The 27,158-nt window shown below is 37.6% G+C and overlaps 1 protein-coding gene across 1 annotated transcript in view; it reads left to right on the forward strand.

Annotated features, from left to right (window-relative positions):
- The first annotated feature begins 2,722 nt into the window (after positions 1 to 2,722).
- Fgf10 (fibroblast growth factor 10) overlaps positions 2,723 to 27,158 on the forward strand; it is a 69,686-nt gene continuing 45,250 nt past the window's right edge. Inside the window, exon 1 of the mRNA XM_013018572.1 lies at positions 2,723 to 3,092. Within this exon, the coding sequence (XP_012874026.1) occupies positions 2,723 to 3,092 (370 nt within the window). The remainder of the gene's footprint in view (positions 3,093 to 27,158) is intronic.

A 27,158-nucleotide genomic window follows, 5' to 3' on the forward strand; every position in this document is an offset into this window, starting at 1 on the left:
TAAATAATGCAATTAAACATCTGATTCTGGCACTAACTGGTTCTGTTTCAAAAGCTCTAAACGTACAGGAAACTATAAGAGTGCACGTAACGCCATTTTTTTAAAATCACTAAGCAATATGGTTGGGTACTCATTCTTAGTGCCCATCTCTAACGCTACATTTCTAATTTCTTTGTGTTTTCTTCAGTTCACAATGAAGATTGAAACCAAATGCACGTTGTAGGGATTCTGGCTTGTGTATACAAGCTCTTCTGATTAGTTCCTTCTAAATTACAGTTGCAGTTGTTCAACTCCTAAGTTCACTTTGAAATGTTTCCATCTTAGATTGGCAGCCTATTATGTTGAACCATATGAAACTGCCACTTTTGTAGGTGGAAAGCAGTCAAATACTGGCAATTTCATATGCGTCAACAAAACCCCAATGTCCAGCTGCCCAACATAAGATGTCAATGCACGTTCAGTAGTCCTTTCCAGCCAGACTGTGACTAGCTGGAAGTGTAATTTTAAGACGTCATCTCTTAGGAACCCTGTCTTACTCAGCTTGGAGTGGGTTGCCAGTGTTGTAGCGTTTGTTGTTTGTTTGTTTGTTTTTCTTTATGACTTTTAACTCCAAAGACTTCCTAGGCTTGGACTCGGGTCTCTCATCTGGGATGTGAGCTAGTGACTGAGAGCAATAGGGAAGTTGGGAAGATTGTGTGGGGGAAGAGCGAAGGCAACTGGTCATGTAGTTGCATTGTAAAAACAGGGACTTTTAAAGAGTCAGTCTGAAGATGGAGAAAAAAAACGCCCCTTGATAGTAAAGTGCAAGAGGAAATTGCATGGAAAAGAAAACAGACAGCCGAGCGTGGAGCCAAATCGTATAGTAAACTCCGCGATCTCAATAAAGTGCGTTGGCTTTGAAGTGCACGCGTGATTCAGGGGAGGGCTCATGTTAGCAATTAGAAATCGGTCGTTTGGGGACCCCGATTTCATTTGCGCCGCGAGAGAGGCAACGTTTAAGGGTGACGATAAATCTTCCTGAGCTTAAAAGGCAGAGAAGGCCAAAGTGTGAACTTTTTACTTCAGCAACGGAAGCAAGAAATCAGTGATTCATTAAAGCAGGAGACCTCCTTGCTCGCTGGCAGAGGAGAGGGAAGCGAAGCTAACGATGCCTCCTTTTTTCCCCTCCGCTCCTGCCTACCGCTTTATCATCTGCGGCTGTGAGACAGTGTATCCCGGCGTCCGCTGTGTTCTGTGCAGCCCTTTCCCACTGCGGGGAACGAGAGAAAAAGGAAAGGAAAGGAAAGGCCAGCCTCCAGCTTTTCCCCCCGTGTAACTTGTAACTTTACAGCCAAACGTAGGGTGAGAAATCACAAGGAAGAAATCCTGCGCTAGGAAGCCAGTGGGAAAGGCCAGGGGGCTCCCCCAGGGGGAGCGGTCGGGGCTGGAACACAGCACCCCTCGGAGGGCGCGCGGGGCACCGGCCGCTCGCGCCGGCGGTCGGCTCGCCGAGCCCCGGACGCTGGAGCCGCAATTAGTCCGAAGCGGCCTTGGGCGGCCGCTGCGCCCGCGGCGGCGGCCAGGCGGGACCCGCGGGCCCCCGGCTCCTGGCGAAGGCAGCGCGCACTCAGCTCGCTCGCTCGCTCGCTCCCCGGCTTTGGCTCTCCTCCCCCCCACCACCCCCCCCCCACCCCCCGCCCCTTCCCTCCTCCTCCTCCTCCTCCTCCTTCTCCTTGGCGTTCCCAGCAGCCGAGGGTTTCAGATGTCCCACCGCCGTTTGACCCCCCCACCCCCACCCCTCCCACCCCATTCCCCCTCCTCCTCCCCCCCCCCACCCCGCAGCTTCTCCACCCCCTGCAAATGAGGTTTGACCCGCAGAGGCAGAGCCCACCTCTGGCTGAGAATCACTGACATTTCGACTCCAGGCTTCAACCTGTTTACAAGCGGGTTTTCCAAAGCGAAGGAGGGTGGTGGGGGGGCAGGGGGGGTGGAGAGAGCCAAACAAAACATCAGCCGCCATCTACCACCACCCCCCCAAATAAAAGAGGGGGGAAAAAACTCCCAAGAAGTGACTACGGGAGACTTCACATCAACAGGCAACACCACCACCAAAGAGCGAGCGAGAACGCGAGGGAGAGAGAGAGAGAGAGAGAAGAAAACAACCAGGCGCTGGGGGCAGAGAGCTTGCGGAGGAGAAGGGGCGCTCGGGCTGGGGGCTCCGCAGCGAAGGGGACCCCCCCACTCCACCACCCTCGAAAGTGCCCGCCGCAGAGGGGCGCAGCTATCCCCCCTCTACCCGACCTGCGGGTATTGTTCAACGCGCTGTCATCTGTTTTTGAGACTTTTCTTCCTTTTGCATCGAACATGGTGAAGAAAAGAGTGAAGAAAAGAACAAAGTAACTCCTGCGGGAGCGACCTCACGCGCCGGTGACCCACGCCACCCGCCGCCGCCACCCGCCGCTCCCGCGCCCACCCACGTCCACCAGCGTCCACGGGCAGACCCTTCCCGGGCAGAGGCGCGCGCGCAGTGGGTCCCCGAGCACCGAGCGGCAGGAAGAGGCAGCCGGCACTTTCCAAGGAGTTATGGATGTTGGTGTATTCACTTCTGGCCAGATACGTGCCCTGAGGGAGCTAACCAGCAGCCGCCACCTCCTCCAACGATCTCCTTGTCTTGCACCAGGTCTTACCCTTCCAGTATGTTCCTTCTGATGAGACAATCTCCAGTGCCCAGAGCTCCAGTACAATGTGGAAATGGATACTGACACATGGTGCCTCAGCCTTTCCCCACCTGCCCGGCTGCTGCTGCTGCTGCTTCTTGTTGCTCTTCTTGGTGTCTTCCTTCCCTGTCACCTGCCAAGCTCTTGCTCAGGACATGGTGTCACCGGAGGCCATCAACTCTTCTTCCTCCTCCTCTTCCTCCTCCTCCTCCTCCTCTTCCTCCTTCTCCTCCTCTTCCTTCTCCTCTCCTTCCAGTGTGGGGAGGCATGTACGGAGCTACAATCATCTCCAAGGAGATGTCCGCTGGAGGAAATTATTCTCTTTCACCAAGTACTTTCTCAAGATTGAGAAGAATGGAAAGGTCAGCGGAACCAAGAAGGAGAACTGCCCGTACAGTAAGTAACGAACGCGCGCTCCCCTCCTTCCAATTATCCACCCCCACCCCATACGGGAGGGGGGGGGGTAGAAATCGGTTCCAGATGTGGCCAGCTAAATATTTACGTCCCCAACCCCTGTAAAATGATTAAGTGGAATACTTTCACACTACATCACACCCCCCTCCCCCTGTATACACGGTGCTGCAGCAGGCACCCCTCCCCGGGGCGAGTTCCTCCACACACACCCTTCCCCTCGCCACCCTAATCCACCCTTGCTCTGGCTCCCTGGGTTGTCACTTGCCTGACCACGCAGGGCGCCCTAGAGTTGTGAGGGCACAGATGACCCTTTCCATGACCCTTTCTTGCATCTCATTCCCCAGAAAAGTTCCCCTTCTCCCACCCGCCCCCTTCTGAAAATGGCTCAGGTAAACCTAGTATGACTCCTTCCTTTTGCAGTCTTTGGGACAGGCTCCTGGAGCTGGAAGTAATTCCTCCTCCATGTCCATCGTAGGGGCTTTATAGAGAAACCAAGAAGCCAAAGTCAAAAGTCTCCCCTTCACCTCTCTAAATAGGAGCACAAGTTGTGTTTTGCTTTGCTTTTTTCCTGGTTTGGATGTTTTGGTTGTTGGTGTTGTTTGCTGGTCACGTCCCTCATGGTGCTCTGAGTGACTGCAGTCCATGAAGTTTGCTTTTCAGGCACCACTGCTGCTATTTGTCTTCTGCCTGCCTTCTCTGTTGGTAACATGATGCTCATGTCTGCATTGTCAATAGCATCTGCGCTGCTTTGTGGTGTCCTGTTGTACTGTTTCTTCTGAAACCTCTCATATTGCACAGCCATACTACTACAGCATTGTAAACATCTGGGACTGGATTCACACAGACCTCACACAAATTTCATTGTCATTCTTTTATTTTCAAAGTAAAAGTCATAAGTCTGTTTCCATGGTTATAGCGGATCCCATAGTGTGAGGGTTTCCCCTCAGTATATAAATTCTGCCTGATATCCTTAGATTTCCTCCCTCCCTCCCTTTCTTTCTTTCTTTTTCTGTATTTCTGTCTGTCTGTCTGTCTTTTCTTCTGTCTTTCTTACAAGGGTGTGGACTGGAAAGGGAGAAGGAGAATGAGGAGAGAAGGGGGGGATATTGTGTCAGTTCTTGAATCAATCCAGCCAAGCCAGAGTATTCTGTTGGCTTCCTTTCCTAGCTACTTTCAAGTGGGAAAACTTATTCATTCTCTATTGATTGTTTTTGAAAGGATCTCAAGGCTATGTAATGGCACACTGAAGATGGTAGACAATGACATTTAAATATTGTAAAAGACTATGTAGCTTTATCTCTTTGGTTAATTACAAGTCATCTTTCAAGGAACTTTTTTGTGTTAGCACTTCAGGATTTCCAAGCATATTATGTTCCAGCTGACTTAACTATATGCACTGTATATTTCAAGATTCCTTAGCCTACAAAGAAATGGGTAGCAGTGAAAATTACACTTGACCAGACTCTTAGCATCTTATTTCTAAGTAAAGATTTACATAAATTAAATCTTAGCTTCTTGTTTGGGACTCACACACATACAGCATTAACTTCTGTTTCTCCTTAGCTACTGCTTGTATTAGCTATAATTAGCAATAGTGTACAAGTAATACAAATATTTGTAGAAATATTTAAAGCATTCCATTTCAGTTTTAGTGTTAGATACATTAAACGCATTAAACACATTTAGGCAATATATATGCTCTGATACATAACATATATGTTATGGATCTATATTTAAAACATCCACATTTCTCTATGTGTTTTTCACTTGGAATAACAAAATGTTGCAGAAATAATGTCATTAATGATTATTGATTTTGCTTGAAAGTCATGAGGTACTGAGTCTATGGTTTATAGTTTTCTGATTAAAATTTAGTGTTTTTGTTTACTTCTAAAACCAAATGGTATGGTCGAATTCAGTGTGCAGCAGAGAGAAGAACCTGCCTGGGCGGAGGGAGGTGGGAATGTATATGTATACATTTTTTCCTCATAGATTGGATGTTGTAGTTTTAGTTCATAGCTAAAACCCAAAGAAACATAACAGAATTTCATGATCACCTGGAGCTAACTTTCTTCTTTTTAAAACTTTTGATAATAACTTGATTTTTTCCACTGCTATATTTTAAGGATCTTTATGCTGTGATGCAATTATGAGCCTGAACTGTTCAGTTTATGCAAGTTAAATTACTATTTTCTAAAATAATGATCACTGTGATTAATTACTTGGCCAAATGGTTTCCAGGAAATATGCTAAATTTTATTGGTACAATATGAACTATCTCAGAAAAGAAGTGTATACTTTTTTTTCATCATCTAAACAAGTATGGCAAATTTCCATCATAACTAATCAAAATATGCAAATGTTTCCACGTCATAAATTCCTTTTGGAAGTTACAAGCCAAACACATTTTATAGTAATTCAATCTTAATGAATGGTTAAAAATGAAAAGAAGAAGCTTTACACTGATAAGTTTTGTCAAACCATAACTCATATAAACTTTCCAAGAACATCAGTATCTAAATAACAAGTGAAAAGGTTGAACAAAACTTCATTTCACATGTGGCCCAGTAATTAGAATGCTGCTATAATTTTCAGCTGGATTGATTCAGCTAAACTATGTGATATCATTAAGATAGTGTCTAAATGTTGCAAAATTACATGTGAACAAACCTTTGTCCTGCCTATAAGGTAGACAGCCAGTCAGCCCACCAATGGTAGCCTGTTCAGTATTAGGATATACCTTTGAAGAGTTGTCAGCTCCTTGTCCCCTAAACATATTTCAGTAACATTTTCCTGAAAAAAAATTATTAATTACTTTCAATATACAAAGCTGCTCTGCTGACATTTGCTTATTTGAAGATTAATTTTCATTGTTACTTTTGACCCTACGTTATTGCTGTTAAAATACAGTAACAGCTTATCTAAGGAGTCATATGTTTGTGATGTCCTGGGTAATTAAACAACTGTTTTACAGGCTTTTTGCCAGTAAAATACTAACAAAATGGAATTAGGGAAGGAAATCACCCATAAGTGTTGCAAAATCATTTTTAACTTATACCTCCAAAGCTAGTTCCTAGAATTTGAATGGTTTTAATAATGCTACATATTGCTAAATAAGCTCTTCTCAGTTTGGATGATTATTATAGATACTTTTTAATGAAGGTGTATAATTTTTGCTTGTTCTTTGCCATTCAATGAGAGAAGAATAAGAGAGAGTAGAGCTTAATTTTGTTTCTCTTGTTAGAAGTCTGGGAAACCTTGAATAATTTAGAATAGCTGTGGTATATCTGTCACTAGATATGTGCAGGCTCATTTAGGTTTTGTTTTATCATTCTTTACATCTAGAACTTTGCCCTTGAAACATTACCACACAGCTCCAGTTCTGGTCTATCAAGGCTGGATACAGCTGTCGTACCCTTGCAACTGGAAATGGTTGACTTATTTGTAGATGTGAGTAAAACAGCTGCAAGCTTCCGCCATGGTTGTCACTTGAAGGGAAAAGGAATCTAATGAAAAGAAAACGTATCCTCAAACTTGAGACAACTTGAAGATGGATATTCCCAAAACAGATTCCCACAGCTTAATGTCTTTTCTGAGAAAAGAAGATGAGAGAGAATGCAGAAATCAATATGCACTGAGTATATGGTATGTGTCCTTTCTCTTTAAATAGACATCACATTGATACTCATAATAGTTCTCTGATTCTGATTGAACTATCCCCAAGTTTTCCAATATGAAAACAAAGACTGAAGAAAGTAAATTGCCTGTGGTCATTCAACTAAAATTTGACAGAACTAGAATTCTAATCTAATCTTCTCTGCTACTTTGAACAATAGAGCTATTCACCAGAAATCTCCTAATAATGGGTTGTCCAGAACCTTACTTGCTTTTTGCTGTGAGCATCTGTGGCTTTTAGAATTGAATTAGAAGTGTAACAGAAGCAAATTGGTTAAAAATTTTCATTGCAGATAATCACACCATTTCAAACACTGCTAGTACAGTATATCTCTCAGTGTTATGTTATGGGATGTATTTGCTTATGGACACACACAAAGTACATACATCAATCTCAGTTATGTTAACAGAGGTTATTAGGAATACATGACTATTTAAGAAAATCCATGAATGTCATTGTGTATAGTAATTGTTTACAGCTGAGAGTCAAATGCTTAATTGTTCCCATGTGTAATAAAATAATTTGATTGTAAATACCTGTGGGAAGTTGGACTGTAGCAGAAACTTCTAATATATGACTTTAGAAAGGGTACTATCCTAGAGACTTAAAGCTATATTTATTAAGAATGCTTTAAAATGAGTCTGCAAATCAAATAGGTACTTTACCCCATAAATCTGGCAGACTGCTGTCTAGGGCTAATGATTTTCATTATTACTTTTTAATCAGAGCTACAATGAACTCTAGGAAGTTAAAGTTAAAAATAATTGTTGAAGAAAATAGGGATTCTCAAGAGTCTTCTGGAAAGAAAACCTATAGACAATTTATGACTTTCCACTGGTGTCTTATTTAAAATCGTGGTTCTGTCTGGAATTTGGTTGTATAATTTATAACTGGCAGCATTTAATCATGAGCATCAAGGATTTATGAAGGTGGAAGTCACTGTATTTAACGTTTACATGGCACTGTCCTATTACTTTTACTGGAATCCTACCATATAGACCCTCCACTTTGATGGCTCTATCATAAATCCATTAAAAATGAGTACTTTGAGAGTTTGCCCTTTATAAAAACAATTTATAACTGCCTACTAGAAGATACCCAAGAAAACAGTTGGCAGGAATCACATGTCAATATTGGAAGAGAAGAATTCAGACACATCAATTTCTACGTCACAAGAGTTTCATTAACCTATTACACAAAGGTCTAATCTACTTTTAACAGTTCATGTTTCAAAATGATATTTAAGCACAGAATCATAGAATGAGGAGTAGGAAGAGCTGGATGACGATGGGGAGGAGGAAAGAGAAGTGGAGGAAGAGGAGGAGGGGTGGAGGAAGAGGTAGAAGAAGAGGAGGAAAAGAAGAGAAATATCTTACAAAAAATCAAACAAATGCCAATGTGTACACATTTTCTTCTCCATCATAAACATAAAACCTTATTCCAATGCATTTCCTTACAATTTAAGGAACAATTGCCTTAATGTTTGGAGACAAACCCCATTTATTATCCAAGCATTTAACTTCCCACAAGCCAACATAGTAGAAAAAAGTTGACAGCTCATTTGAAATGGACCTAATGCTTCTCACATTTATGAGCTGCTTATGAATATCTACATCTTTCCTAAGCCTTAAATGTCTGTATGCTTATCCAAAATTGTAGTGCAGATGATATGGCTTTATTATGCTTCAGAAGGAAGAGTAATAGATGTGTATTAGTTCAAAGTGATTTTAATCTGTCCTAACATTAATTCTGTGAACTTTGCGATGAGGAGTAATTCAGATGACAGTTTTAGTGTTACTGTTCCAACATTTGTCAACATTAATAGTTGATGTTTGCTTAATATAAGTGAGTCAAATGCTAGCATTTCCTTCATAGAAATTAAAGACCTCTTTGAATGTGGCAGTAAGTTGGGTTATAAGATTCAAGTGCCTGTAATTTTTGCATAGTTTTACCACAATCTAGAGAGATAATAAACTTTGTCTTGTTCAAAATCTTCATGTAGGAGTATGTTAACCTTTCATGGTATATTGCAATGATTTAAGATCTTTTACATTTATCACTCCAGAAAAGGTGTGCATTAATCACAATTTAAATATTTACTTTTTAAAAAAATCACAGTATTCTTTTGTTGCCATGTGTGAGAAATACTACCTGTTTTTAGAAGTTTGGTATATCAGAAAATTACCTAGAAGTGTGACTTCAAAATGAGTGAGAAGAAAGATATCTGTACCCCACTCTGCACCATTGACACTATAATACCAGATAAAGGGACATAAAAATTTGATGTTTCACAGAATCTATTTAAAATCTAGTACCTAATTTGTGTAGATTTTTCACAAATAGAAACATTCAAGTTATCTCAGAAAGAGCCAGGTCATCCACAAAATAACAGCCTTAAAGGCTCCCTTGCTTTTAAATGAGGTCAGTTATGTTCTTTCTTTGAACGTTGTGTTCTAATTGGAACAATAAATCAAAGAAGACACACAGAGTAGATTCCCATGTAAGGTGGACAACTGGACAGTGACTTTTTACTGCTACTAACACGTGCATCCAATTACCATTTGATAGATTCATAGTGCTGGCAGTAAAGCATTGCCTCATTTTATAGTTCACCTAATAATTCTTCAATCTAAACCTGTCTACCTTTACCTATACCTAATCTGTCACTGCATTATCATTAATAAGGAATTTTCAAATGTTTGACACACTTCCTACAATAAACGATGCCATTGAGATGCTAATGAACAAACTTAGGTAAAATACTGATGGAGTATGTACACATTATTTGGTCAGCCACACAAATCTAGTAATATCACTAACTGTAACTGTATTCTATACAGTATAAGTAAACCTCAAGTTTATCAACTATTTAAAGAGGCATTTTATATTTTTCTATAATTATCATTTCCTTTTGGTGATGCTGTTAAGATTTTTTTTTTGCAAATAAATATGTTACTTATCATTGATCTTAATTGAGGCATTGTCCTGCTGAGACAATTGTCATCTTCAATTGTCCTTACAAATAGTTCTGTTTTGAGGCACTCTGTGACAACACTGCTTCAGACATATTAGCTTTATTACTTACACACCAGTCTATCATTTTCTCCTCCTTTATTTTTGTGTTTTTGTTCATTTATTCTTTTTCCCTGGTTTCCCTCTCTACTACATACCTCTGGAGACAGAGAAAGTTTGCTTTTTGTTTTTGTTTTTTGTTTTTCTACTATTACTTAGTACCAGGTGACATTCAGATATGTAATATCTAAAACAGATAGTTTAGATTCTGTAAATACATACTTTAATGATTCAAGTTTAACATTCTCTTCTGATTCTGAATTTCCAGCTTTTTGTGGGTTTTTGTTTTTTGTTTTGTTTTGTTTTTGGTCCATCATGGGGCTTGAACTCAGGGCCTGGGCACTAGAGAGTGCTAGAACTCTACCCACTTGAGCCATAGCGCTACTTCTGGTTTTTGAGTGGTTAATTAGAGATAAGAGTCTCACAGGGACTTTTCTGCCCTAGCTGGCTTCAAACCATGATCCTCAGATCTCAGTTTCCTGAGTAGCTAGGATTACAGGTGTGAGCCACTGGCAGCCAATCAGTTAATTCTTTTTGGTCCCAGCCTGTGTGGCAATTTCTCTCTAGTGAAGTAGGGAAACCCCAGGTTAGTTACTTGTTGTCCCTTTTTTTTTGGTCGATCATGGGGCTTGAACTCTGGGCTTGGGCGCTGTCCCTGCGCTCTTCACCTCAAGGCGAGTGCTTTACTGCTTGAGCCACAGTGCCACTTCTGGTTTTCTAGTGGTTTATTGGAGGTAAGAGTCTCACGGGCTTTCCTGCCTGGGATGGCTTTGAACCTTGTCATCAGATCTCAGCCTCCTGAGTAGTTAGGATTACAGGTTAAACTAAATGTTCACTATCCCTTTCTTAGGGTGACTTTACCTTTCTTTTAATTTTTTTCTGTATTTGCATAAGTTATTAGCTACTTTGTCAATCTCCTTACTTTCATAGCTTGAAAAGCAAAGCACATGGGAGAAGGGAAGTAAAGACAACTTATGAAAAAGAACACATTTTTCTTTGACTATAGTAGATGACAAATACGCATTTGAAGTTCTTTAATATTCCCAACTTTTCAACTGACAGACTGATAGTCTCACTGTGCCAAATCTACTAAAACTCAAGCTATCCTTAATATTGGTTACCAATGGGAAACAATTAAAATATACAAGGATATGTACTTCATGTTGACAAAATATAGAACTGCACATCTTTATTAATAATATTTTAAAGCATCAATAAAAGTTAAAAAATAGTAATGGGTATATAAATATATATAATTTATCCATTGTATTAGCAAATAAAAAACAAGCTTTTGTCAATTGTTTTCCATTTTAAATAACTATTTTACCAATATAATTATTTAAAAGGAGAATTAGTATTCTGTCACATTGGAGAAAATGGTAACACATACTTGATTTACTATGTAAATCTTATGATCAAAAATGAAATTATTTTATAATGGTATTAGTAACTGTCAGGGTCAGAATCATGGGCTTTTGGGATATAGAAATGTTCCAATGGATGTGTAGAAGAACCTCATATCATAAATATGGGATCAGAAGTGCTGAGGATGCAGATCTCATTATTGAGTAAAAACCCAAGGAGTGCTTCAAAGCTCATCAGGAAGCAAGAGAGATGGTTACAATAAATAACAATGAACATGCCAGAAGCTAAAGGAAAAGTGGGAATGCAGCAAAGGCTGTAGAGTAGTGTTTAGGCACATATTAAAAGAAACAGGGGATACTTTGATAGAGTGATGAAGACTCGGGTTTTGAACTTCCAAGAAAGAGATCAGACTAGTGAGTAGCACTGCAAAAGGTCTGACATGACAAGGAAAGTGTGAAGGAAATAAGACCCAAGCTGTGGCATCCAACCAGATGTTAAATTGACTGAAATAAAAACATGTGATCTAAGAGGAATCCCATAGAAGTCCCCACAGCCAAGGTTATCAACATAAGAAAACTTCAGAACCAGATCCTGCTAAAGATACTGTATATTAGTGAGGAAATGTGTGGGCTTTGATTCAATGGGTTAATAGTGTGAGCCCAAAGTGAAAGAAGACGTTGAAGCCACAGGCTTGGGTACAAATAGTAAGACAAGATCATCTAGTTTGGGGCAGGTTTTCATTGGTAAAACGAAGTTTCTTACAGTACATACTCTTTCTTACATGGTAAAGTTAAATAAAATCATGTGTTTACTCGTTACCTAATTCAACAGATATGGCGAGTGCTTACTTTGTGTCAGCTACTGTGTGAAGCACTGGGTAGATTTGGTGTTGGAAGAGCTGCAATTAATTGTTCTCCTGGAGCTTACGGTCTGTAGTGTTAGAGCAAAACAAAACAATATAAAAATCTACAAACAAATAAGTAAGCCAGGAGACAGGGAAAACAGAAGTGAGAGCTACAGAGGAAGCAAATAGGGATCCTTCCCAGAAAACAACCTGGAACCATTGAGATCAGCATTGCTAGGGAAGCCTTTAGAGAGGATGGAAAGAAGGAAACTAAGGGAAAGCTAGGAGCTTCTTGCAGAAGATATGGAGAATACCCGCTGTGGTGGGACTTGGCAGAAGCTTGGAGAAATCAACCAACATGGAACAGTGTTGTATGACATCGACAAAATAAATATGATGCTTCCTTCAGATACAGGGCAAGGGGATGAATTGCTCATTAATGACACTGGAGCTGAGAAAGAAACAGGAACTGAGACTATACATGGGCTGTTCTAAATAAAGAAAAATAGCAAAGCTATCACAAATTTGATTAGGAATTGTAGCATTTATTATATTCTCAAGTTTGGAGGAAGGAGTTTGTTTTTGTTTTTTAAGACAGGCAGATAGTTGAAAAATTGAAAAATGGTCTAAAGGCATGGTTCAAGTGTTATAGTGCCTATTTAGCAACCACTAGACTGATTTCAAATCCCAGCGTTGAGAAATTTTTTAAATGGGCTAAGGGCATGGTTCAAGTGGTAGAGTGCCTACTTGTGGCAACCACTAGACTCTGATTTCAAACACCATGCAAAAGAGCGAGCAAGTGAACAAGCAAGAGAGAGAGAGAGACAGACAGACAGACAGACAGATACAGACACAGACAGACAGAGAGACAGAGAAAGACACAGAGAAAGTGACAAAGTTACAAAGAGAAAGAAAAAGAGAAGCAAAAAGAAAGAAGGAAAAGAGGAAGAAAGAAAAGTGAAAACTAAAGGATAAGTTGAGGCAACAACAAAAAAACTGAAAATAATGAGAAGATCAATGTCTTCAAGGACATTTAGAGTACAAGAAAAACCACTGTAGCAACAAAACAGATAATCATGGAGACTTGAAAGAAGGTTATAGGGAGAAGGAAAAATAGAGGAAGCATAATCAAATGTACACAACCACATCCTGTCTATATAAAGTTATGATGTGTGTTTGAAATAGTATTATCACAAGTGTTAAGCTCTTAGAAAGCCTTGTATGTATATCTTATTCTCAATCCTCTGATTTTCTTGGTTTCTATCTCAGAGATTTGCAATCTGTAGCTAGAAACAGAAACATATGACAGAGTTGGGAGATCATCAACTATAGTTTGAATTCAATGTCAAGAAATGGTAGAGTTTTACTAAAGAGTAACCTCTCTCCAACTAAGGAAGAGAGAGAGAGAGGTGACATCAGAGTCACACTGAAGAGAAGGGACCCCAGGCTAGCTAGAGGAGCAAGTTGGATAAAAAGAATATCCTAACAGAATATTCTAAAAGAAGAGCCTAAAGGAAACCCAGCAGCATGTGGATGCAGAACCAAACATGAGTTTCTTGTAAAATGGACCACGGATGATCAGAATGACACATTTTGTAGGCTGATGGGCATATATCACATAGAACATTAGGACTTCCTACTCTGGAAGAGAGAAGTATATACCCATCCCTATACTGGAGGACATAAATTATGATCAAGTAATCTCTAACAGGATTTTCACTTAAAATTGACCTTTATTTTATTACTATATTTGTTTACTTTTTGAAGTGAAGGAAACCACACAATGAGAGCAGAACTGTCTTTCAAAAAATCTCCAAAATATTATGATTGACAGTCTAAATAAATGGCAAAAATTTTATCTTAAAAGGGGGGAAACATTTTTTATACTAAATAGATGAAAAAGATGTAGTTCTTCTGGTTCAATAATATCCTTACATCATTCATGACTTGTCAAATGATAGTGCTTTAAAATTTTTAAATACTTCCTCCTTAATAGTTCTTAATAGGTACAAATCACTAGCAAGGGGTTTTGTAATTTTAAGCAGATTCCCAAAGGAAACTACTGAGGCATTAATATCACTATAGCTGTGGTTGTATATTTGTTCTTGTCATCCCTGATCTAAATTGTCTTAGATTTACTTGATTTTGGTGATTAGAAAAGGAAACAAAGGAGGCTATCGCTCTTTTTCTTGCAAAAAGGTATACTTAAATATTTTTTTAAGAAAGTAGGAGCAGGGCACTGACAGTGTATGAACAAGTACATCCACTAATGAAACCTTGAGCTCTGGAGTCAGGGTTTTTGATATGGAATCCATATTCTAACACTTCATAGCTGATTGATTTTGGCCAACTCAAGTAACAACACCCACCCCTAAGTCTTGATTTCTTCAGCTAAATAAAGATAACAATATATCTTAACCCATTATCACTAGGATAATGAGTTCAGACATACAGATGAGAATATATATATGAAAAATTGTAATGATGAGAGCTGGAACATTTTAAGAGCTTATGTGTTAACTCTTGTTCATCTTTTATTCCATGAGTAACTTGAATTGTTATTTAATTATCTTATTATCTGAAAAGATTCCAAGTTTATGCCACAAGATTTTTTAAAAGTAGGCAGATGATGAAAATTATACCACCCAACTTTATTTTATAGCTCATAAAGTATTTTAATGTTTTCATCAATTGACTCAGAAAATATTCTATGATATGGATAGTATCATAATATAGATAGTCATTGTTACCCCATACCATGTATCGATGAGAAAGTTTAGCCTGAAAGTCATGATGCCAGATTGAAGTTAGTAGCATGAGTGAGTCAGTATTCAAACCTAGCAGAGAGACTGAGGTGGGTGAGACTGATCTGTCCTGGTTTTCTTAGGACAGTCACAGCAAATACCTCTCATTCTGGTATATTTGTTAAAAAGCCCCCCATTCCATTACAAAGCATCCTAATGTAAAATTTCCACAGGCTTGGTCAGTCTACACTATGTGAAGTATGCATCTACAAAAACAAGTTCCCCACCAGATGTTTCATTTTCTTCCTGACATCCTCAGGATAATATTCACACTCCTTCATAGGTAAGGCCCTCATGAATTGCTCTGCAGCAAGCTTAACATCATCTTTAGTATATACTTTTATAGATCCATTATGCATACTCAAAGCTGTGTGACTTTTGTCACCCTTTCCCTCTTTATATTCAGCCTTTATGGACTCTGTAAGATCTGCCCAGAACAATGTCTCTACTTTTATAATCCTGTTCTTCTTTCCTTCAAATTTTAGTTATAGATCATCTGTGGGCAGCCTTTCTGATTATGCTTCTGTCTGTACAAAACTTACACTCCTACAAAGACTCTAAGACTAGAATCACAGCACAATATTACTCTTGATTAGTTAACTGTTTTCCCATCTAGTTCCCTCATCAACTGAAAACTTGTTGACAGTGCAGACCATATTTATTGATCTTTGGTTATAAGCTCTTAGTTTGGTGTCTGTCGTATATAACAGATCTTCTTTTTCTATTTATTATTAAGTGTATTATTCTTTTTTTTGAGCAGCATGACATTGACCAAGTTATTGAGATTTTTCAGTCAGTCCTCTGGAACATGTCAGTGTGTGTGTGGTAGGGGAGGATATTACTTAACTTACTGTGAACTACTTCAGCTCATTCAAACTTCTGCATAAGGATTGTATACTCATGAAGTTTTTTTTATTTTTATACTTCCTTAATTCTTACATTTAAGATTACTACTTATCATACACAGTAGGTAATGATAATGACTTTAAACTTGCTCAAAATTCTTACTGGTTACAAGATAGTTTATTTCTGGTTTCAGAGTTCTGTTTGACTTCTTGGATAATACATGACAAATAAGAAATGAACATTTCTTAGTAATACTGTTAGAGAGAAAGAATAATGTACTGCAAAGGGTGGGAGGATATAGCTGGCGGTCTTGGCTTTGTCAAAACATTTACTGTATGATTGTAAGCAGGTCGGTCACTTTATCTTGGCCCCTAAGACTTAATCTACAAGATTAGTGCACTGTACTAAACTAAATTATAAGCACTTTACTGCAGTATACTCATTTTTATTATTTTGTGGACCAAAATCCAAAAGCATACCTATATTAGAAAGTAGTAGCTGTAGTATACTCTAAAGTATTCTAGAGCATATAGATGTGACTTTATATGGTGAAGCTTTACACAAGATTTGTCACCTCCTTGAGATGAGATGATTTTGATTAGCTAGGTGGCCCTGAATTTCCATGTCAGATGTCCTTCTTTGAGAGGCAGAAGGAGACTAGACAGAAGAAGATGAAGGTGATTTGATGATGATACTGAGAAAGAAAGATTTAAAGATGAAATGTTGTTGGCTTTGGAGATGCCCTTGAACTAAGGAGCCATGAGCCAAAGAATGTGGCTCTAGAAGCTAAGTAGGAAAATAGAAGATTGTCTTCCCAAAACCTGCAGAGGAGATGGGCCTTATTGACTCCCAGAGGTAGACCTAGGGAAAGCGCTATTGGACTTTTCCACTCCCAGGATCATTTAAAAAAAATCTACTAAGACAGGACATTGGGGCAATTTGTTAGAGGAGCTACAGGAAACAGATACAACAAGTGTCACTGTAACAAAGACCTGAAAGTGTACAAGTGACATTCAGGAGTTGAATTGGGTAAAAGCACAAACAGGGTCATTGAAGAATATGAGTTTTTAAAAGCCTAGATTTTCTTAAACAGATATCTGGCAGAAATGTAGAAAGAAAAGACATTTGGGGAGAGCTTAGAAAGAGATGAATGGTGCAGTAGAGACATTGTACACCATTTAGAGAAGACACCATTATAAGCAGAATGTTTCTGATGAGAGTTCAGAGCAGTATGTTCTTGGAAAGTGAAGGATGAGTAGTTATTGTGAGGAAAGTAGAACTGGTAAGTAATGAAGTTTAGTATTTAGCTGACAGAGATTCCAACTCAAATGTTGACATGAAGGATCAGTCTGATTGTATGTGTGTGTGTGTGTGTGTGTGTGTGTGTGTGTGTGTGTGTGTGTGTGCTTATAGGAAAGTTCAAGAGAAAGGAAATAGTAACCATAGAGACATTTGATGACTTGGGATTTCCCAACCCATTCAGATCACAAAAAAGTTAATTTACAGAGTTATTATTAGCAAAACAGGCCAACAGAATGGTTAGATTTTGTGCTAATGCCTAAAAGATAAGAAATATAATAGATGGGGACTGAGAAGGTGGCTCAGTGGTAGAGTGCTTGCCTTGCATGCATGAGGCCCAGGGATCGATTCCCCAGCACCACATAAGCAAAAAGGAAAAAAGCCGGAAGTGGCGCTGTGGCTCAAGTGGTAGAGCGCTAGCCTTGAGCTGAAGAGCTGAGGGACAGCGCCCAGGCCCACAGTTCAGGCCCACGACTGGACCCCCCCAAAAAAAGAAATATAATAGATGGGCTTCCTCAGCTTTATCAACAAAAGCCAAGAATAAAAACAAGACCCTTTATGAAAGATCTATGGGTTTCCTTTTATGGCATAAATCTCTAAGACATACACAGAGGAACTATATAGTTTATGAAAAGGTTCAATCAGCAGAAATAACACCAATTTAGACAAAAATAAAGAGACAAAAATAGGGCAAAATAAAGGATAGTTGTCAGATGCATCCAAATTCTACTGTCAGTTAATAGAATCAATTGAATAAAATTATTCAGCCACTAACACAAGCCATTGTTAAAGAAAAGGAAACTGTGATTGCATAATCTTGAACATGGAAAGAACTCAGTCTTTAACTATGGTCCTAGAAGTTGACACTAAGACCAAGAAAATTATTCTCAGGTCTTGAAATAGAATGGAATTTGCCATGTTTTCTATTTGTTTGGGACTGGCTGATGACCTCCTCCTTCTTTGCATTTGCCTCTTTTCTGGAATGCGATTATTATGGCTATTCTCTATCCAGCTATTGAAGTTTGGAAACTGACAATTTTTTTTCTTAGATTCACTTGAAGAGAATAATTTACTTCAAGATGTATTATGATCATATTTATACATGATTATATTATGATATTTGAGATCATTGGGCTGATGACATTTAAATGTGTTTTTGGACTTTATGCCATAGGGAGCAGAAACTTAAAGAGATGTAGGGGGAAGGAAAAATGTCTTTTGCATTTATAATGTATAGGAAATTGGGAGGGGGAAAGGGGGACTAATATCCCAATAAAGACCGAATAACAGTCTGGAATCTATGGATGGAATGTATGGATGTTACCTATATGAGAAAGTTTTTCCATTATGATTAAATTCAAAATCCTGAGATTATCATTATTAACCAGGTGGTTTCTAAATGCCATTAAAACTGTCCTCAAAAGAGAAAATCAAAGGCAGTAAGATTACACATGAGAAGCTGGAGATGGCTTAATGATGGAAGCAGAGATTTGGAGATGCTATACTATTTGCTTCAAACAGAGTGGATGAGCCACAGGCCAAGGAATGTGGCTACAGAGGCCAAAAGAGTCAGGCAAAGATGCTTCCCTTGTGTGCTCTGAAGGGGGAATGTGCTCCTGCCGATCTACATTGTAGGCCCAGTGAAATTGACATTGGACTTCTCACCTTCAAATCTAGGAGATTTAGTTGTTCTAAACTACCAACTTGGTAGTAGTTTGTTAGAACATTATTAGGAACCTAATATAGTGAACTATGATAGCTTCCTGTGACACTGGGATTTGATAGACAGCACTGAGCCATGGACTCCAATGGATATAAGTTCCAGTACTTGACCCCATTGCTTAATTGTGAGACTGAGATGCTTGCATGCTGTAGCTTCAACATTCCAACTACAAAGGACTAAACAGATGCTTTACTTCAAAAATACCCAGCGAAATCCAACCTCATAACAGGCCCTCAGATTTAATTACATCTAAATGAATAGTAAGTTTAAGTGACTACATGTGTTTAAAATATTAATTGAGACACACAGCTTATTTGATCCAGTTACGTTGACCATTAGTTACTGCAATAGCAGAAAATATTGTTGTTTGATGCAGAGGTGGCTACAGAGGTGGTTTATTTTTTAATAAGTTTTTTGACTGCAATGAAAAGGTTTTCCTCAAACCATTGCAAGAGCATCTATGCAAAGTGTCTCCCTGATAATTTTCATAAAATTCCATAAAAGTAGGTAATTTAATGCTATTAAAAATCAGTAAGTATTTTCTGAGAAAATTTTCAGTGCTTAATTAATTAGTTTGTCACAGTTACTGTATATTTGTTTCTTTTGAAATTAATTCCTTGCATCATCTCTCTTCTCTTCAGTATGCATCAAATTTACAAGGCATCTTCTGTTTAAGCCTCTCTAACAAGGTATTTTCAAAATTATTTTCTTTTCTAGAACTTAGAATCATGTCTGTTTTGCAGCATGATTCTACAGTTGGCAGTTCAGAAAATTAGTTTATCTCATAACAGTAGGATCTCGTAGAATGTGAACAATAAATAAGCATTTCATTGCTAAGTATTAACGCAATGAGGCTTTTGCCAAGCAGGGGCTGACCATGAACTACTAGATTAATGTTGAGTAATTCACTCATTCTTTTTGGTCAGTCATGGGGCTTGAACTCTGGACCTGGGTGCTGTCCCTCAGGTTTTTAGCTCAAGGATAGCACTCTACCACTTGAGCCACAGCTCCACTTTCAGTTTTCTGGTGGTTTATTGGAATAAGAGTTTCACAGACTTTCCTGCTTGGGCTACCTTTGAACAGTGATCCTCAGATCTCAGCCTCCTGCATAGCTGCAGGTGTGAGCCACTGGCACCCGGCATTCTCACTCATTTTTCTATACTCTGTGAAATAAATGTTGGTAATATAAGAATTAAAGAAGAGATTTAATGGTGAAGATGTTGGAAAATAAAAGGGCAGTTATTAGGAATGGAATTCTGGTATTAAGGAACTGAGTAATAACGTGACCCAGGATTTCCTTAAGGACAAAAATTCATTTATATTCTCTTAATCCAGGCAAGTAGCATAGGCCCATTCAAATTTCCAGGTTTTCAGAACTTTCTGAGTGATAAATGGCCACCAGGGCTGTATACAATCTTATATGAGATCTAGCCCCAACCCATTTCTCTTCAAAAAGATAAGATTCCTTCTAATAAGCACTTAGTAGAGACTGGAAAGCAGAGGAGAGGGAGGCCAGATTGGAAATGTGTGATTATAACAGCAGACAATAGTAGTTTTTCTCAAACTTGGGTTTAGGGCACATAGTAGAGTGAAACAATGTGAATATGCAAATACAAATTATGAATCTAGTCAAGAAATAGTGTATGAGGTGGGAGTAGAGCAGACAAGGTTTATATTCAGTAATCTGAACTTTAAAAAAGAAAAATCCTCAAATTATCCTTTCCTGGTAGTAGCAAAACTCTAAAGAAAAATAAAATTAGGAATGACATTAAGCCTAGATGGGGAGGTAATGGGAAGAAAAGCCAAAGATGTTTCAAGTTTCAGATAATCTAAAGTTTTTGACATAAAGAATTTCATGAACATATTACATGTTGGTACATTTTCCATTTTTACATATAGCCTGGCAAAGAACATGCCCCTATGTTCCATAAAAGGAAAATAGTTTTAAAATTTCATTAAAGCATATGTTTAAGCTCCCTATTTGGTGACAGAGATTTTTCTGATAGACCTAAAATGAAGTAGCTTTCCAGCATATTCTTGTATGTATTTGTGTGTGTGTGTGTGTGTGTGTGTGTGTGTGTGTGTGTGTGTGTGTGGTAATGGAGGGAGAAGACCAACTAATTCTCAAGGTGGCTGTTTTTTCATCACGACAGAGTTATATGATTGTTATTTATGAAGAGTTGGGATTCTAAACCCGAGTACGGTTGTGTAAACCAAATTTTAGAGATTTAGAATTCTTTCCTTTGACTCTCCTCTCCTCTCCCCCTTCTTCCTCTTCCATTCTCTCCCCTTCTCCCTTCCTTCCCCTTCTCACCCCTCCCACCTTCCCTTCACTTTGCGTCATCTTGCCTCAACTTGCTTTCCTTACCTCCCTCCCTCCTTTCTTCCTTCCCTCCCTCCTTTATTCCTTCCTTTTTTCTCTTTTCTCTCTCTTTTCCACAGGATTTTTTCCCTATAAATCATCATATTAGAAATTGTATCTCTTTTAGTGACAAGGTCTATAGAATGAAATCATGTTCTGAACTATCCTAGATCATAAAACCTTCTTATTCAGTGACTACTGTTCAAACAATTAATTTTTTAAACATTTAGTAATATTATAATTTGGTAATATAGTAGAACTTGGAACTGAAAACATAAATATAAGAATTTGGAAGATATTCTTCTAATCTCAAAAGTGTTGGCAATCTCAAAGCAATTATTTAAATCTGAAGTACAACTTCTAATGTTAGATACATGAAAAAAAGAACACTGATGGGTTCTATTGCTCTTCTGGGGCTATCTTTGGAATTCAAGCAGTTCTTCAATGTCTTATGGTGTATTGAAACAAATGCCTCTATATGTGACACATTCTTTCAGTCATGAAACTAAGTTTCAGTGCTTGTATACAAGTCTTTTCTCAGATGATTGGGATTGGTTCTGCAGTAAACGCTGTGACTATGTCCACCTTGATCAAGTATTGCATGAATCTGCAAATGATAAGCCCAATTCAAGTATAAATGTCATTTTATACCCACCAAAAGTGACCTTCTAACAGAATTGTATCCTATGTGACTCATGAAATCACTTTTTTTTAAAATAAGTATTTAATTGTGAAAATACCATACAGAGGGGTTACAATTACATGAGCAAGGTAATGAGTACATTTCTTATCAAGCATTGTTGCCTCCTCCTTTGTTTTTCCCCTACCATCCCTGCTCTCCCATCTCTATAACTAACACTCCCCACCCTCCCACCCCACCCCCGCCAAAATTGTAAAGTTCGTTTTTAGACATAACGACTTGTACATCTCATTATTGCAATGGGTCCACCTGTATCCCTATTTAAACAATTTGTTTTTCCCTTCCCCTCCCCAAATTATATCAACATCAAATACAGTGAAAACAGGGGTTATACCATGGGGGAGGGACATACAAAGCAACAAAAAAATCACCTTATAAATACATTAGAAACAATAGCAAGAAAGAAAAAACCACTTGTGTCCTTATCTTGGGGTTCATTTCACCTAACATTATCTTATCTGACCTTTTTTGCTTGTCCCAGACATATACTAGTTGTTGCAAACAAGGGAAACCATGGGACCTATGTTTCTTTGAGCCTGGCTTACTTCTCATGAAATCACTTCTGCAAAGTCACATAGAATTAGAAGCTGAAAACATTAATAAAGAACTGGCGACACACATAACATTTTTCCCTCTATGTATTTAAACATATTTTTCACTATACTGTAGGATTCAAAGTTACCTAACCAGCTTAATCAGAATGGGTATAGCTGAGTTTAATATTATCTACCACTGAAACTAACTATAAATTAGTCTGAGATTATTTAACTGACCGAGTATTGCGTTTCAAACGTTTCCAGAGGACTTCATATGGAATTGAAATTACTTATATCCTACTCACTCATGTATTCTTCTTCCTGGCAAAAGCATTTTCACCATGATGTTTCATATTTCAAAGAAGGCATGAGATTCTTTTTCCTGTTGAAAAATCAGAATTGCATACTACTAAAGTTTCTTTACCAGAAAAAATACCATCTATTAATCATCATATTGTGAATTGTATCTCTTCTGGTGACAAGGTCTATAGAATGAAATCATACACTGAATTATCCTAGATCATAAATCCTTCTTATACAGTGACTAATGCTCAAACTAAATCAACATTTTAAACACTTTAGTAATAGTGTCATTTGGTAATAAAGTAGAACTGGGAACTAAAAACATGCAAATAGCAACTTGGAATTGACTTACTAAATTCATTTTATTTAAAATCAAAATTAAATGAAGAATTCTGCAATGCTTCCACAGTTTTGTTAGATAGAAAAACCCTGTTTCCCTATTTAGTATGGAAAATCTTATATTTTAGTCAGCAGTTCAGTTCTCATCAATGTATGAGTGCTTCATGCATCATTGTTACATTTTTCACCATTTGAGGTAACTGTATAATCCATTAATTAAGCAAGTATCGTATATGTATATATTATACCTGCATATGTGTGTACATCTTTTGTTCATCAATATTGAATGTTTTATATAAACTGGGTGAATGATCTTTTACCTGCAGCTACAAAACTTTGGCTCCTGGTCATTTTTGTCTTGATACACAAGTAGCCCAAGTACAAACTAAGTGAAAAAAAAACACAATTTTTCACTAGTAAATTTTTCAAAGGATGATAAACTGGAAGCGTTTTAAAGTCATTTTTAATGTGAATTCATTTTTCTGTTAGTTCTTTCCACTTTAAATTCTCATGTCATTCATTTAATATCAAAGTTTTCTTGACCTATTCACATATGAGGAAAGATATTTATTTTGTTATCTTACAGTTTGAGAAATATTTGTCTTAATGCCATACTGCCTGGAGAAACATTCTTTTATTAAGAAGCAAAATTTTAAGAGATGTTTACTTAGGATTGCTGATATTTTTCTTTTTATTTAATTTCCCCATAGTTCCTAAGTTCAAAACTTGAAGTATTTGTCTTTATTAAAGTCATTCATATTAAGTCACCACATTTACACATAACCATTTCTAAATCCAAAGGATAACTTCAGAATTATCAGATCACTGGATCAAATAAAAGATTTACTCCCCCATCTTAGCAGATGCTTTTCCTAATGAATTTAACCAAACTAACCTAGAATGGTCTTTTGGCATACTTCATGCTAATGGCAGATTTGCTTTCTGTGTTTGAAGGCGAATTGATATTCACAAATCATAAGTCACAAGCAACTAAAAGTGTCAGAATCCCACAGCAGGCCCTTGGTGGCTTGTTAATCTTTTCTGTTTAAAGGAAACAGACTAATTCACTTAAATATAATGAAAGCCATGCCTGTTTTAGCCCAGTCCCTCAAAAAGCGTCAGCCCATGCAAGTTCTGCCTTCTTTCTTCACCTCCTTCTTTCCTGGCTCTGACAATTCAACATGAAACTAAGACGCAATGATTTCCTTAATGTTGCCATGTCTGAGTTATTTCAGATGTCACATATGTGAAAAATGCAAAAGGTTTCTTTTTTCTGGCATTGAAAATATATACAAAGGGGTCCCTGCCCACCTCTCACCATTGTTCTCACAAAGCATATATGATAAACCAGGATGTTAAATGCAGGGGCCAGATGTATATATAACCTTTTGCCCTTATTATTCTAAATGGCCTCCATTAGGAGGAGGAAGGAAAATAAAGTAACACAAAATAGGAATTAATTGATAAACAGGTGAAAGAATAACTTTTAACATTTAATTAGCTAAAAAATATTACAATTATAGTGATAGGAAGGCAGTTATGAAATAGTCAAGGAAAGATGACTGCTTTAGCATTAAGAGGAGGAAGGGAAATAATTTAGCTTCATTATTGGTTCCCAGAAGCTCTCCAGCTTTGGTCTCTTGTGTCTAAACTGTATTACTTTTATAACACTTCTCAAATATGTATTTATTTTTGTGCTTTATAGGATGAACCAAATGTTCTCTGTCCAGCTACAAACAAGACACTTGTGGCTTAGAATGTCTCTAGTTAGTTATTCCCTTTCTAATCTTGGTTACTGCTCCTTTATAGTAGCATTGGCTATTTGTGATCTCCTATGCTGAAACTAGCTGCAGTTTGAGTGAGGTTAGATCTTCCTATCAAGTACCTTAGTAAAAAATTAAAAAAGAAAAGAAAGAACCTAGGACTGAGATGAAAACATATTTGTACTTTCAACCTATGTCTTAATCTAAGCTTAGTGTCAGAAGAGTGAAAATCTGGAGTTAGGAGAGTTAGGGGAAAACAATTTTCATTGCAAGCATACTGTACATGTTAGTCATGGCTCAGAGTAGAGTAGGAATTTTATGGAGCAAAAAGGAGGAGGGACAAGAAGAAGGTTTTGAATTTCCTTCCAAATGTAGTTTTAAATAGCATTAAAGAATCAGGGCTTATGAAGAAAAAAAACAATAAGAAAGTATGTGGGGGGGGCGGTGAGGATAGGAGGAATTATTTAAGAATGAAATTGATCACCAGAAGTGAGGCATGGAGAGACCAAAAGAAGGTGGTTTAAAGAGCTTGCACATATGGCAAAGTCAAGAATCTTACAAGACAACCTGTCAAAGCCTACTGGCAGCTAATCTTGGAGAATGAAGTCTGAGGGGAAGTCTTAGCAAAGGAAGAAGATTTCAGAGATCATCAGGTCACTTTGATCTGTCTCCTCAAACCATAGTTTTTGCCATTTTAAACGTCTCTCATCCACATTGATATTTGACAATAGGAGCAAGTAGAAATTTACAGTATCCATTGATATTCAATCCTGCTGTTTGAAATCTATATGCATCTCTGTTTCTGTCTCTATCTCTATTTATATAAGTATCTGTATATGTGTCATATATATGTTATGTACATAATTATGCATACACACATAACATGATACAGATATGTATATACATATGTTTATGTATTATTCTCTAGTTTTTGCTCATTGTCTTAGTGAACATGAGATAGATATAGTTGAGTCTAAAAAGCCTACATTGAATCTTTATACTTTCTAGGTAAAAACTGTTCACAGAGATTGTATGATGAGATTTCTACCTTGATTTCTTTGAAGCGAAAGAGTTCAAATTGTGGTTTCATTACTCTATACATGACTATACTTGAGATCGTGCTTAGTTTTCATAATAGTTCCATACATTTGGAAACTACGTAGTCATAGCTTCAGTAAATATGAGAAAAAACTCATCTTGCATTCAAATAATAATTTGTTCCTTTAATTGTTAATTAACCACTTCCAGTTATACTTCCCTGTTTCTTTTAGGTTATGGCTTATCAGCACCATTGACATTTTGAAACACATACTTAGTTGTGATAGAAGGTTCCTCTGTTTGTTACAGGATATTTAACAAAATCCTTGGTCTCTACCCACTGCATGACAGTGATGCTGGCTGCCTGTTATGAAAACCTCTTTTTCATTGTCACAGGCAATGGGTTGAGGCACTGACAACCTGATCTTATTTGGAGATCGACTCTATTTAATTGCTGCTAAGTATCATGAAAACCACCAACTGTAACATATATATATGTATATATACATATACATATATATATATATCTTCTTATTAATATACATGAAAAATTTTAGTCACATTTAAAAAAAATAACCACTCATACAGAATCTAATTTAGTAGTTTCTCTTAATACTTCTAAGAATTTCCATTTCCCATCAAAAAGTAAACATTCCTCCTTTCCTTTTTAAAGAATGACTGTAAGATGTCATTTCCTTTTCTCCTAAAAGTTCAGATTGTCAAAGGAAAGTATAACTCAGATGATTTGGGGGAGTCCCTTAGCCACTAAGATTTTGTCTATAGCCAAGATCTGAGTTCTTTAGTTTTTCTTTACTTTTTATAGTTTCCCTGAAGTTATGAGTTTCTGAAATACATACTCAATTACATAATCTAAGTCAAATATAAAATAGGTTATGATAAATGCAGTGGCTAATTTGTTGCCCCAATCCTATGTGGTTTGTACCAGAGATTAGAGAGTTATAAACTATGGAGAAAAATACTCAGAACAAAAAAATAATTTTTGAAAATCCTGAGGATTTCCACATCAATTATGAGTGATTTCAAATGGATAATGTGGTTGGTGATAACCCACTAACTTAAAAATAAGTTTCCTAAAGATAGAGGAGAAATACTAGGTTGCTAGAAATGACTTACTTCACATTACAAGGAAGATCTTTCAATAAAAACAGTACAGTCAATGATCTTTTTTTAATTAAAAAAATTATCCTTCGTTGTACAAAAGGGTTTCAATTCATCATCAATAAATCACAGTTTTTACTTTCAGGAAACATACATTTTTTAACTTCTTAAGGCATAGGAAACAGTTTACATGAAGTCTCAAACTTAGTCAAACTTTCTTGGTCCAAAGTGCTCAGAGAAAGCTTAGAGCAGCCAAGCT

Source organism: Dipodomys ordii, unplaced genomic scaffold (genome assembly GCF_000151885.1).
Source record: "Dipodomys ordii isolate 6190 unplaced genomic scaffold, Dord_2.0 Scaffold41, whole genome shotgun sequence".
NCBI lineage: Eukaryota > Metazoa > Chordata > Mammalia > Rodentia > Heteromyidae > Dipodomys > Dipodomys ordii.